The sequence below is a fragment of the Tachyglossus aculeatus genome, chromosome X3 (genome assembly GCF_015852505.1).
Source record: "Tachyglossus aculeatus isolate mTacAcu1 chromosome X3, mTacAcu1.pri, whole genome shotgun sequence".
Lineage (NCBI taxonomy): Eukaryota > Metazoa > Chordata > Mammalia > Monotremata > Tachyglossidae > Tachyglossus > Tachyglossus aculeatus.
This window is the reverse complement of record NC_052099.1, coordinates 33,998,798-34,012,043: the sequence shown is the minus strand read 5'-3', so window position 1 is coordinate 34,012,043 and position 13,246 is coordinate 33,998,798. Positions and strand designations below refer to the sequence as shown.

The window sequence follows — 13,246 nt, the reverse complement described above, 5'->3', positions numbered from 1 at the left end:
GGCCACGCTGATTGTTTGAGGGTTTATGCGGTGAACTTGGGAGTCTGCTTTTACTGTAAACGGGGAAATGAATTACGGCCACTACCAATTAATCATTCAGTTAATGGTAATACTGTGTGCAGAGCACTGTACTAAGCACTTAGCGAGCTCCTTCGGGTGTGAACTTCGTCGTTTAGCGTGTTTATCAGTTAATATTTCTCCAGTTTCCCTAACAAGTCAATCAAGCAATTTTTTCAAAAGCTCTTTAAACCTGGAGGGGCCGTTTCAGCAGCAGTAACCACAAAGAACCCACCACTCTGCCCATGGAGGTGACTTTACAAGCTCGTTTTGGACCCTTCCCAGGCCTGGGAGGTGCAGTTTTTTGCCGGTTGAATGTTCAACTGTGCTGATCTCTTGTTTCCCCTTTCCTTTCGTGCCGGCAGGCCGTGTGTCACAGTCTGTCCACTATTCCATCCCGGAGTCAGTGCTTGGATATCCTGCAGAGTGCCATCGCTAAGCATCTGGTAACTGTCCGCTTTACCATTTTGTCTCTGCTTTGTCTGTTGTCCGTGGGTCCGTTTGCCGGGAAGTTGGACTAAGGAGCGTCCCTGCGGGAAGGCATTCCAAGATGGACAACTTTGGCCTGAATGTAGAGGCGAGCCTCATTTTGCCCCACACCCGGAGGCCCGTGGTGTCCAGGCTGTCAAGGGGGAGGAAAGCGGAGCCCTCTCGTCTGCAAGACTTGCCAAAAGACAAAGTCCAGAGATACGGTTGATGCTCTTGCTCACTTTCGAGGGGATTACTGCAGCGATCTCGATGTTAAAGGGGTGGGGGAAGCCCAATTTGGAAGGCTATTCGAGGCCTTGAGGGAGAATTCTGTTAACTTTCTGGTATCAGTTGGAAAGGAAACAGATGAGTCAGCGATGATTTAATGGTTAACTCCTCCAGGGAGCACGTTAAGGCCTGGAAAGAATATGTCAAGGATGTAATGAGCCTGTTTTGTTGCCTAGGCTGGCCTGGCTGTAATTCCCGACAGCACTGCAGCATCAATTCTCTGTGTCGTGAGTAAGCTCCTGGACCAAGCTTGTGTTCTCAGTGAGACGATACACAAGTTCCTCGCCTCCTGCTGCTACAGTCTCCTTCATTTCTTGCTCACTTTAGAAAAAGAGGACGCGGAGCATGTAAGGAAGAGGTAATGGTTTCCGTCTTCCTCCTCCCAGGCCCCTTTTATGCTGATTCTGAAGCAATTCTGAAGATTTTGAGAAATAGGGATTAATTGGTTGGAGTTACCAAGAATTCCTTCAGGTCATTTGCTTTGACAAAGTTGCATTGGTGTAGTGGAAAGAGCACAGGCCTGGGAATCAGAGGAACTGAGTTCTAATCCTGGCTCTGCCACTTACCGGCATTGTGACATTGGGCAAGCCATTAAACTTTCTGCCTCAGTGCCCTCATCTTCACAGTGGGGATTCAATATCTGTTCTCCCTCCTCCCATCTACTGTAGTTCTTAGTATAATGCTTGGCATGTAATACACACTTAATATTAGTATTATTTTGCATACTGTAGTTCCTGCAAATCTGGCACAAAAAGCAGTGTTGTGTCTTGGATCCTGGAGGAGGGTGTTTATTATGATCCTTTGGATTTCATTTTTGTCTTCATTACAGACATGCATTTATCCTAGATATCAGGGCCTTTAATTACTCAATATTCCTTTCTGACTAGAACATTGAACTGAAAGAGAAGCAGTGTGGCTCAGTAGAAAGAGCAGGGGCTCGGGAATCAGAGGTCATGGGTTCTAATGCCGGCTCCGCCAGTTGTCAGCTGTGTGACTTTGGGCAAGTCATTTAACTTCTCTGGGCCTCAGTTACCTCATCCGTAAAATGGGGATTGAGACTGTGAGCCCAGTATGGGCACCTTGATTACCTTGTATCCCCCCCAGTGCTTAGAACAGTGCTTGGCACATAGTAAGTGCTTAACAAATGCCATTATTATTATTATTATTATTATGCGATTTTAGTAGTTTTGAAGGGGGTCACGAGTGGTGGCCTGTCACATTTGAAGGGGAGAGGGAGTCAGCAAGGGGTAGGCGACAGGACAGATAATAATAATAGTAATGACGTTTATTAAGCGCTTACTATGTGCAAAGCACTGTTCTAAGCACTGGGGGGATACAAGGTGATCAGGTTGTCCCACGTGGGGCTCACAGCCTTCATCCCCATTTTACAGATGAGGGAACTGAGGCCCAGAGAAGTGAAGTAACTTGCCCAAAGATGAGCTCGAGGTACAGCGGGTAGGTTGGCGTTGAAGAGCGAAGTGTATCTGCTCTCCTACTACAACCCAGCCAAAGTAAAGAAACAATCAGTCAATCAATCAATCGTATTTATTGAGCGCTTAATATGTGCAGAGCACTGTACTAAGCGCTTGGGAAGCACAAGTTGGCAACACACAGAGACGGTCCCTACCCAACAGTGGGCTCACAGTCTAGAAGGGGGAGACAGAGAACAAAACAAAACATATTAACAAGAAGGATGGGGGACAGATGATTGCCTTAAAGCCAGTGGTAAGGAGTTTCTATTTGCTGCGGAAGAGGACGGGCAACCACTGGAGGTATCCGAGGAGTGGGGAAACAGGGACTGAATGTTCTTTTAGAGAAACGATCCAGGCAGCTGAGTGAAGTATTGAACTGGAGCCGGGACGTTGATGCGGTAGTTATAAGGCGGCGTGCGACAAGTGCTTGGATCAGAGTGGCAGTAGTTTGGATGGAGAAGAAACGGTGGATTCCTGATCGTCTTGGATGCATAGCTTCTGACTTTAGATGAGCAAACCATGGAGTGCCCGGGGATCTTCCGCTTAATTCCTTAATATGCAAAGATACCCCCATTTGAGGAGGATTTTCCCGTTGTTTGTTTTCTGGCACTCACACTCTCTGCCAATTTGCCTGTGGGTATATTCTGTCTCCTGTCAGATTGTTGTCCGCTCAGAAAATACCTAGAAGGGGAGCTGTGTTTGTTTCGGATACAGACCCGCCAGACAGGTAGTAAACAGATGAGTGTTTACCTGATGCCTTCTGCTTCTTAAACTCCCCAGGAATCCTACTCTTTCCTGGGTTCTTTGCAGTCAAACGCAGGGCATTAGCAGCCTCACAGCATTCTGCATTGGCTTGGTGGGTTTGTCGAAGTCTTGCTGGAATTCCGTACTGATTAAGAAAATCTTTATGCATTTATGAAAGTTCACCGGATAATAGGCTTTTCATTACTGGCTAGGGACTGTCTCTATATGTTGCCAACTTGTACTTCCCAAGCGCTTAGTACAGTGCTTTGCACACAGTAAGCGCTCAATAAATACGATTAATGATGATTACTGAGCAGATATCGTAGAAAGTAAACTGTCAAAGTCCTATCAAGGTCGTCAGTTGCCTTTCACTTTGGTAAGGTAGCAAATGTTACTACAGATGAGTCTAATGCAGAGATCTGAGGTTGAAATTGGACACGGCCCAGATGGGAAGCTTCGCAGCGTTCATCCGCCCTCCTGTATTTTGACTAGCTCTGGCATTGGAGGGAGGCAGTGGGGCCTAGTGGAAAGAGAATCGGACTGGGACTCAGGACACTCAGGTTCTCATTCCAGCCCTGCCACTGGTCTTCTGTGGGACCATAGCAGCTCACTTTAGTGCCTCACTTTCCTCCTCTGGGAGGGTTACCTGGCTGTACCACTTAGGTTACGGGACAGGGACTCCGTCTGTGCAGATATGTCAGTGCTTGCCACATAGAAAGTACTTGATAGTAATAATAATAATATTGTGACTATTATTTTGGAAAGCGGTATGAACCAATCTAGTAAAAAAAAAAACATCAGGGGCTTGGGGGCTCCTCCAACGTACGACTTCAGTAGCGAGAGCCAGTCCCGCCGCGTTCATTTTCGCTAGAATTGGCTGCACAGGGCCCAGCGACCCCTCCGCACTCAGTGCCGGGAAGACTGATTTTCCAGGGAAGGGGGGTGGCTAACAACTAACTAACTATCAGCCGTTGGGCTGATTACTTTGTCAGCTCCCGTGCTGACAGCCCCTTCCTCCCCCGTCCCCACAGGGATAAGCTGTGGGGTTGCTGTCTGGTGGCACTGTCCGTCCTGCCCCGGGTCCTGCGCCTGATGCTCCAGAGTCTCCAGGTGAGCAGAGCGGGCCCGGGAGAGCTGCCCGTCGTGGCCCAACTGCTCCGGCTGCTGCTGCAACACGCCCAGCTGAGGAGCCACATGGTGGACAACGCGCTTCTGGTGCAGCAGATCGCCAAAGACATTACGGTACGGGGTGGTTTGTCACTGAACAGACCCCCGGAGACCCGTGGTCTCGAACGGTTGGGGCAGTGAGGAGGCCCGGAGAGCCCCTGAGCGTCTTAGCTACCAGCGCCCATAATTAATAATAATAATAATGGTGGTATTTGTTAAGCGCTTACTATGTGCCAAGCACCGTTCTAAGCTGCCGCAGTAGATACAGGGCAATCAGGTCGACCCACACGGGGCTGACGCTTTTAATCGCCGTTTTATAGGTGAGGTAACTGAGGCACTGAGAAGTTAAGTGCTCATGTTCTTGGTACTCTGCTGGGGAACACTCTTGGCACTTGGTTATCCGCTCCCTCAGACCAAAGCCGTCCCGGACTTCGAGACACACTTTAGTCATGGGGTGGGGTGGCAGTGAGGTAACTAAACGAGTATCCACTGGCTGGGGGGTTTTTCAAGTTAAAAAAAAAGAGTAATTCATCTTTTAGTCACATCCACCGTCTGCTTAACGGTGTTTTCAAGGTAGCACCCCTTTCTGGCATTCGCAAGTGACCCAAAATGGCTAGACCTAGCTGTGATGTCACTTTCCTGTTGCCCTCCAGGGTAGTGAATTAAGGTGATAGTCTCTCTGTCCGTCCAAAAATTAGCAGTATATAAAGTGTGGGTGTGGGGGAGAGTTCCCTTACAGTCAAAACAACACAGAGGTGAGAGAGGCAAAAACTGGCTCCAGGGCTACTCGAGGAAGCACCCGGCTCTTTACGAGGTGGGAAGACGGGAAAGCTTCCAGTTAAAAAAAAAAAAAAAAGCATTTTAATTCTCTGCCCCCGCCTCACAATTTAAAAATGGTGTCAGAATTCAGACGCTCGATTTAATTCCTTCAGAAACAAACTTTTTTGCATTTGGCGGGTAGTGAGGCAGCTTTCAGAGGGCAGAGGACGCGCGTTGCTCTCTCTCCTTGGGAGAGCGGCCACCAATTCCTGTTCAAGTGGCGAGGGAGGAGGGAAGGTGCTAGTAGTTTGGGCCTCGTTCTAGGAGCAAAACCAGGGCCTAAGCCAGAGATCTTCATTCATTCGTATTTATTAAGCGCTTACTGTGTGCAGAGCACTGTACCAAGTGCTGGGGAAGTACAAGTCCTGTATATATGTATATACGTTCCTGTATATATGTATATACGTTTGCACATATTTATTTATTTTACTTGTACATATTTATTCATTTTATTTTGTTAGTATGTTTGGTTTTGTTCTCCATCTCCCCCTTTTAGACTGTGAGCCCACTGTTGGGTAGGGACTGTCTCTATATGTTGCCGACTTGTCCTTCCCAAGCGCTTAGTACAGTGCTCTGCACACAGTAAGCGCTCAATAAATACAATTGATTGATTACAAGTCAGCGACAGAGACGGTCCCTTACCCAACAGCGGGTTCACAGTCTAGTTGTGATGTTTCGATCATGTGGCCTCGGGTTCGGTGAGCTCAACCTCCTGGCCTTGGGCGTCCTGCGTTAAAGTTGTCGGCAAGAATGGTGAAACCCAGGGGGGTAACTTGCCCCTTCGGGAGCTGGGTCAGTCCAGCCTAGAGGTCAAAGTGCTGCACCCAAGAAGGGCGAGCTCAATTTCCCAGAATGTGCCGCCAACCCACTGTTAGCCATCTCGATGGGAGACCAGAACAGCCGAGATTTTTCTGCAGGCCTAGAAAGCGCACTCGGCTGCCCGAACCTCTGGGTTCCCGGGCAAAACTGGAAAAGGTCCCTTAGTGTGGGGGCGGCGACCGCAGACTCTACACCTACACGATATTGGGGCTGGACAGGTGCAGTCGCCCTCAGCCTGGGCTTTGGGACCCCCAAAGCCAGGCCCAGAATCAATCAATCAATCAATCGTATTTATTGAGCGCTTACTATGTGCAGAGCACTGTACTAAACGCTTGGGAAGTACAAATTGGCAACACATAGAGACAGTCCCTACCCAACAGTGGGCTCACAGTCTAAAAGGGGGAGAGAAAGGCAGTTCCATCTGGACTTCACATTTTCCAAGACAGCCAGAAAAGCTTTGTGTCAGCTGCGCTTGGGGACAGCACTATTCCCAGCTCTTGTGGCAGGGATACCCTTCCGGTTCCATGTTGAAAATTCCGGGCCGTGGGAGCCCCGAGCCTTGAACCGTAGCCAGAGGGGCCAACGGGCCACGGGGTCCCCTCGGCCTGCTCCTCTCTGCAGTCTACCACCCCGTGATTGGTTTCTCCCTCTGGTAGCTCGAGTTATCTATGATAGTAATTAATAATCGGGATATGTGTCAACAGCTTAGTACGTGCAGAGCACTGTATTAAGCACTTGGGAGTTAAAGTTGCGTAAGCAGACACGATCCCTGCTTGCCTTCTTTTGTTGTCTGTCTCCCCCTTCTAGACTGTGAGCCTGTTGTTGGGTACCGTCTCTATATGTTGCCAACTTGGACTTCCCAAGCGCTTTGTACAGTGCTCTGCACACAGTAAGCGCTCAATAAATACGAATGAATGAATGAAAGCGTGGGGGTGGGACGGCGGGCGGAGAAAGGGCTACCGTAGGAGAGTCCCGAACTAATGGCTTCTCTTTCCGCATAGGCCTTGAGGAGTGGGGACGTGCAGGAGCAGTGGCTGTCAGACCTGCATTACTGCTTCAACATCTACCTGGCTGGCCACCCCCAGGGGCCCGGGGCCCTTAGCACCGTCTATTGAGGAGCCCGGTGAAGCTCTCTCTCTCTGTGGTTTGGAAATGAAAGCGTCGGAACAAACATTTATCATTAAAGCCGAACTACCCAGTGCTGAACGGTTTGGTTTGCCTTCCTTCGGCCTAAAGCTGGGAAGGGCAGGGGGAGTGGTCCCCGGGGGTGTAAGGCCCCGGGGGACGGCGGCGGGAAAGGGGGGCCTCCAGCCGTCCTGCCACAGCGACCTGGGGTGGCCACAATTGGCAGCTGGTCTTCATGCCAGGGAAGCAACCAGCTTGTAGGCTTGAGGAATAAGAATAATAATAATAATGGCATTTATTAAGCGCTTACTATGTGCAAAGCACTGCTCTAAGCGCTGGGGAGGTTACAAGGTGATCAGGTTGTCCCACGGGGGGGCTCACAGTCTTAATCCCCGTTTTCCAGATGAGGGAACTGAGAAGTGAGGTGACTTGCCCAAAGTCACACAGCTGACCGTTGGCGGAGCCGGGATTTGAACCCACGACCTCCGACTCCAAAGCCCGGGCTCTTTCCACTGAGCCACGCTGCTTCTCTAAGTCTGATGTCAGGGCGGGCGGCGGGACGTAGCCTGAATTTCTCTGGACTGTCATCTACCTAGGTATCCGGGCACAAGAATGGCCAATACCAGCAATGTCTCATCATCATCAATCGTATTTATTGAGCGCTTACTGTGTACAGAGCACTGTACTAAGTGCTTAATGTCTCAGTAGTGGCGTGGGTGTTGGCTGCCTCATGGATCTCTTGCGCCTGGGGATCTAGGACGAAGAAACCAGGGCTGCTGAGAGGAAAAACTCAGCAACTGCTCAGATATAATAATTATTGGTTTGTTAAAAGCTTGTATGCTGGGGGCTACAGAAAAATCATTTTTTAGGAGTAGGAAGTAGCAGAGCTGGTGTATGCATCTTAAAAGTCTCTTTTTTACCAACCCCGGTTAAGGATTTTTGTTTTGCTTTTGTATTTGCCTGGACACGTTCAGTCAAGAACAGATATTGCCTATGGGTTTGGTATTATGGACTAGGGAATCCCAGGGATCCCTGAAAAATGGGAAGGATCTGGGATCCGTGAGCACTTAGAAACATACAGGCTATGAGGGGAAATCCGGCTCCCTCCTCTTACGGAGTTTTTTGAAGGGATCAGAAAACATGGAGAGAATGAAGAATGCCAGTGGGACTAATGTGCTGAAAATTTCAAATGACCTTCGGCAGGTCCCCACCCCAAAGGTTTCAGGTGTAAATAGTGGGGTCCCCCCGGGACTTGGGACTACAACCGGTTTGGTTGAATGTTCTTCCGTTTTAAAGAGTTTGTCGGAGAAACACTGAGCCGGTCTGATGGTGGGATGCCTAACTGCTGGGGACCGGCCCGAGGAAGACTTATGTTGCCAATTTGTACTTCCCAAGCGCTTAGTACAGTGCTCTGCACATAGTAAGCGCTCAATAAATACGATTGATGATGATGATGATGGTGCGGAGGGAGAGGACATCAAGGTGGGTTTCCGTGAAGCTGGTGGAGGGGGGTGGTTTGAAGGAAACTCTGCAGATGGTGAGGACTGGATTTTTTTTTTGTGTGCGCGCATGACAGAGACAGACCCCAGTGCCTCGTGGCTTAGTGGAAAGAGCCCGGGCTTGGGAGTCAGAGGTCATGGGTTCTAATCCCAGCTCCGCCGCTTGCTTGCTGTGTGACCTCGGGCAAGTCACTTCTCTGGGCCTCAGTTCCCTCATCTGGAAAACGGGGATTAAGACTGTGAGCCCCACGTGAGACACGGACTCTGTCCAACCCCGTTACCTTGTACCTGCCCTAGCGTTTAGAATAGTGCTTGGCCCGTAGTAAGCGCTTAACAAATACCATTATTATTGTATCTATCACGCACCCCTCTCGGTAGTGTTCTTCCAGCCCGAAGAGGTTGTAGAATGGCGCTGCTCCTGTCTGCTTTAGGACAGGGAAGGGGAAGGCACAGTTTACCGGCGGCAGTTTGGTTTGCGCTGAGCCATCCAACTCTCCCATCTGATCTTCCCACGTCTCGTGGCTCCCGTTGCGAGAGGGTGGGCCGGATTACCGGGTCCGGGGTGTTCCCTCGGAGTAGGGGAGCTCCGTGAGCTCTCAGCAGCGGCAGATATCGCCGTGCCACCTGCCGTTTTTTAAGTGTCGTATTCACTGGGGCTTCAGAGAGCGTTGGGAAGGAGGGGTCTTATCTACTTCCTCGCAGAGCCACAAATAATAATAACAGTGGTGGTGATATTTAAGCGCTTACTGTATACAGGATATATACAGGATCAAGAGGTACGGCCCAATCCTCGTCCCTGGTGAGTCTAAGCGGGAGAACTATTCAGTCACTTCTCCCCGTGGCAGCACTTAGCCAAATGCTGATTGTTCCCATTACTGTTGGTCTCTTGCGGCATTAAATTTATATTCTAAGTCAATTAATTGTCTCTCAAAAATCACGTTTTCTAGTCCGTTGTATATTCAAGATGGTTTAAATGTATCTCCAGCTTTAATGTGGACGTGTTCTGTGGGATAGCATAACCCTCGTTAACCCTCTGGGCCTGTGGAGAGGATGCTCTTTGAAGCTTCCCTTTTTCAAAACCAAACAACGGTATTTATTGAGGGCCTGCATGCAGAACATTGCAGTAAGCGCTTGTGTGGGGTATAATAGGGTAGGAAGACAAGATCCCGGCCCCCAAGGAGCTTGCAAAGCCTAAGCTGGTGTTTTCTCAGAAACCTTGGGTGAATGAATGAATGATGGCATTTATTAAGCGCTTACTACGTGCAAAGCACTGTTCTAAGCGCTGGGGAGGGTACAAGGAGATCAGGTTGTTCCACGGGGGGCTCACAGTCTTAACCCCCGTTTTACAGATGAGGGAACTGCTGAGGCACAGAGAAGTTAGGTGACTTGCCCAAAGTCACACAGCTAATGGGCAGAGCTAGGATTCGAACCCATGACCCGATTCCAAAGCCCGTGCTCTTTCCACTGAGCCGTGGTGCAATTCACTGTCCACCTTGGAGCAGTGTGGAAGCCAGGGGCAAGAATCCCGGCGGCAGCCCCCGGAGCGGGATGACAAACCAGCTCAGGCTGCTCCTGCATGTTCGCCTCACCTGGCTCTGGTCGCCCAATAAGTAAATAGCGAGATTTACTGAGCACCCACTTTGTGCAGTCCACTGTGCTGGCCTCCCTGCTCAGTGATGCGCTCCTGGGGGGGGATCCTTGACCATTTTGTATTTAACAGTTGAAATCAGCATCGCCAGCTCGTCAGCTCAAACTTTCTATCCTTATCTGAGTTGTTAATGGCCTTTTCTGCCTCAGCCTTTACGGAGTCAGGTGACAAAAATGAAAGGTTTTTTTTTACAGAAATTAAGTATTTGGCATGCACTCTAGGAATTTCAGGTTGACTGTATCCTGTGGTTTGTCGAGGGGGGGAAGAAAACTCCACTGTGCCTGAGGAACTAGCTCCAGGATGCCAAGGTTTGTGGGGCCGCTCGTCGGCGAGATGAATTATTTTCCAGCAAGAATGCCTTGAATGGTAAAATTCAGGGTTCCGAGTGAAATTTAAAGGGGAAATGGTGCTGATTCATGGCTGAAACTGCCTCTTCTCCTCCTTCCCTATCTGGGGTCTAGGCATAGTCACTCCTGCCTATGGGCCAAACACAGTACTAAACCCTGGAGTAGATACAAGGTAATCAGGACACAGTCCCTGTCCCACGTGGGGCTCACAGTCTTAAGTGAACACTGTTTTTCCATATTGCACTTGAATTAATGATGGTATTTCTTAAGCACTTACTTTGCGCCGGGCACTGTCCTAAGCACCGCATTCTGCCCTAAACCCCAATTTCTTCTATGAAACGAGGTTTTCCCAGGAAGACGTCACTCTTCTTCCTGCACCGACGGGGCTTTGGCTCTCCTGCCTTTCATGGCAGCGGCTGGTCTCAGGTTGTAGGAAAAGCTCTGGGATTTGCCCACGTCCTCCAGCAAGGGAATGTACCGCAAGTTGTTCGCTGCCAAATGAAAACACAAGAGCAGGGCGGGGTGGTTAGCGCTGAACGGGACGGGCAGGTTCGTCCACACGGACGGCACAGTTCCTCGGGCCCATCGCTCCAACTCCAAGAGGGCAGGGGGCCGCGGCCCGACCGGCAGGGAGGGGGGCTAGGTATTTAGTCACAGCCGGGCGAAGGAATATCTTCAATTGTCCTCGATCTGAGCCCCTCAGGTGCTGGCATCAGGAGTCCCATGACTGAACAGTTGTCACCGGTGCAGGGGGCTCCGTGGGACTGGCCGTTCTCCCCAACTGCCCACCACCCCGGCTCAGAAACGAGAAGGCGGAGAACAAGGGACATCTGAATCCCTAAGCGCAGGTGCTGGCGACGGTGACGAGGCAGAGGAAGTCAGTGAGAAGGAGAATCAGGATGGAGATGGGAACGTTGGATTGGGCCTAGAAGACGCTGGGAGCCACTGGCACTCATCCCTGCCCGGCGGGTTCCCGCCGGGGCCCGGGGGGAGTCATCGGTGGTGAAGGCCTCCGTCCAGACACCCGCCTGAGGTGAGGAGGCCCAGCGGGAATCCTGAAAAATAGCTGATTGTGAGCAATGGACACCTTGGCACCTTCTAAAGTGCGTGACAGTTTCACGTCGGGAGGCCTGAGCGCTCCATCTCTGCTATATGTTGCCAATTTGTACTTCCCAAGCGCTTAGTACAATGCTCTGCACATAGTAAGCGCTCAATAAATACGATTGATGATGCTCTGTAGAGACATCGGGGTGGCTGTTGACTGTCGTTCTAAATCACCAGACTGGTTGCAGCCACAGAGGCCAACTGATTTCTGGCTGTCGGGAGGAGGAGAAGATTTAAGACCAAACTACTCTGTCCCCGCCAAGGTTAGTGGATAGAGCACAGGCCTGGGGGCCAGAAGGACCTGGCTTCCAATCCCTTCTCTGCTGCTTGCTGTGTAATCGTGGGCAAATCACTTAACTTCTCTGTGCCTCAGTTGCCTCGCTGTAAAATGGGGATTGAGACTGTGAGCCCTATGTGGGACAAAGACTGTGTCCAACCCAATTACCTTGTATCTATTCCAGTGGGTAGTTCGGTGCCTGGCACATAGTAAGTGCTTAACAAGTATCGCAGTGATTATTATAGCTCTGGAGGCCACAACAGAGCTACGGAAAGTTCACGGGAGGGCAGCCTACAGACAGGGATCAACCAAAAGAATTAGGAAAATTCAGTCTGGAAAGACCAGGGTTGAGATGGAGCCCAACTGAAGGCTGGGGATAGGAGAGACGAAATTACCGTTCCTCAAAAGCTTACCTCACCACGACCGGGGGCACCCACTGGAGCTCAAGGGGGGCAGATTCGAAGCCGATGGGAACGACTCTTTCCCCAGACGACGGTTTAACGTCTGGGCTGGTGAGCCAAGGACCCGGCCCCTAATGAGGGTGATGGGGACAGGCTGGGGACGGAAGGTGGACTGTTGAGAATAGAGTGTGGGGTTTTTTTTTTCCAGTTTTTTTTCCCCTGGATCCCGAAGCTAAGCCCTGGAGTGTTCCCTTCTTCAATCTGCAGTTTCTAGGGGCCGATCAGTCCTTCAAGAGTCCCGAGAAGTTATGGTTATATAAAGCCGGCCCCTGTCCAAGAGCCCAGGGGTGGGGCCTGGGCTCTGCCTCCCAAGACGTCCTTCTCATTGCCGCCAACAGCTGACCATCACTCTTCACCTTGCCGGCTGGAACCGGCCCCTATAGAAGAATCGACTTCTGGCCCACTCCGACCTGCTGCAGATTCCCACGTCAGAGAGACAGCAACCGGCATTAGCCACTGACAGCTCTGAACTTTTCAGCCCAAGTCAATGTCGTCAAGAAGGAAGGGAGCCAAGCAGAAGCAACGCGCTCGTCTTGGAGGGCGGGCGGCAGCCCCCGGCAGCCCGAAGGAGAGGAAGGAGAGCCCACCGCTGTCGCGTGTGGTTATCCAGATGATCCGGGGAGAAGCCAGGCCGAGGGGAGGAAGGGGCACATCTTCTCTGGGAAATCGAAAGGTTGGGAACCATAAAAGCAACCCTGAAAACAGCTCCGGATTAAGGGCGTCGGTGCCCCCTCTTTGCCCAGCTAAACTCCGCAAACGAAACAGCTGACGAACGGCTTTGGAGGACCCTTCTCCGCCTTACCTGGAATCTGTTGAGCGGCCGAGAGTTTGGGTTTGGAAGCTTTGGAGGGGTGGTGGAGCTTTCCTTCCTGTTTGCATCCTAGAGTGAACAGACCACAGTCATGCCAGTCCCCCAGTGCCCAAGCCGGGTTCCACCGAGCGGGCCCTGCC

The 13,246-nt window shown here is 50.8% G+C and overlaps 2 protein-coding genes across 3 annotated transcripts in view; one reads left to right on the top strand and one right to left on the bottom strand.

The window, feature by feature from the left end:
- Positions 1 to 7,037, top strand: part of TEX10 (testis expressed 10) — a 36,440-nt gene extending 29,403 nt beyond the window's left edge. For both annotated transcript variants that reach the window (XM_038770234.1, XM_038770233.1), the window contains exons 12-15: positions 423 to 503; positions 990 to 1,171; positions 4,061 to 4,271; positions 6,836 to 7,037. In XM_038770234.1, the coding sequence (XP_038626162.1) occupies positions 423 to 503; positions 990 to 1,171; positions 4,061 to 4,271; positions 6,836 to 6,949 (588 nt within the window). In that variant the 3' untranslated portion in view covers positions 6,950 to 7,037. The remainder of the gene's footprint in view (positions 1 to 422; positions 504 to 989; positions 1,172 to 4,060; positions 4,272 to 6,835) is intronic.
- Positions 7,038 to 9,866: 2,829 nt separating this feature from the next.
- INVS (inversin) overlaps positions 9,867 to 13,246 on the bottom strand; it is an 88,612-nt gene continuing 85,232 nt past the window's right edge. The window contains exons 15-16 of the mRNA XM_038770358.1: positions 13,098 to 13,175; positions 9,867 to 10,944 (exon numbers count right to left, since the gene is read on the bottom strand). Of these exons, the coding sequence (XP_038626286.1) occupies positions 10,814 to 10,944; positions 13,098 to 13,175 (209 nt within the window). The 3' untranslated portion in view covers positions 9,867 to 10,813. The remainder of the gene's footprint in view (positions 10,945 to 13,097; positions 13,176 to 13,246) is intronic.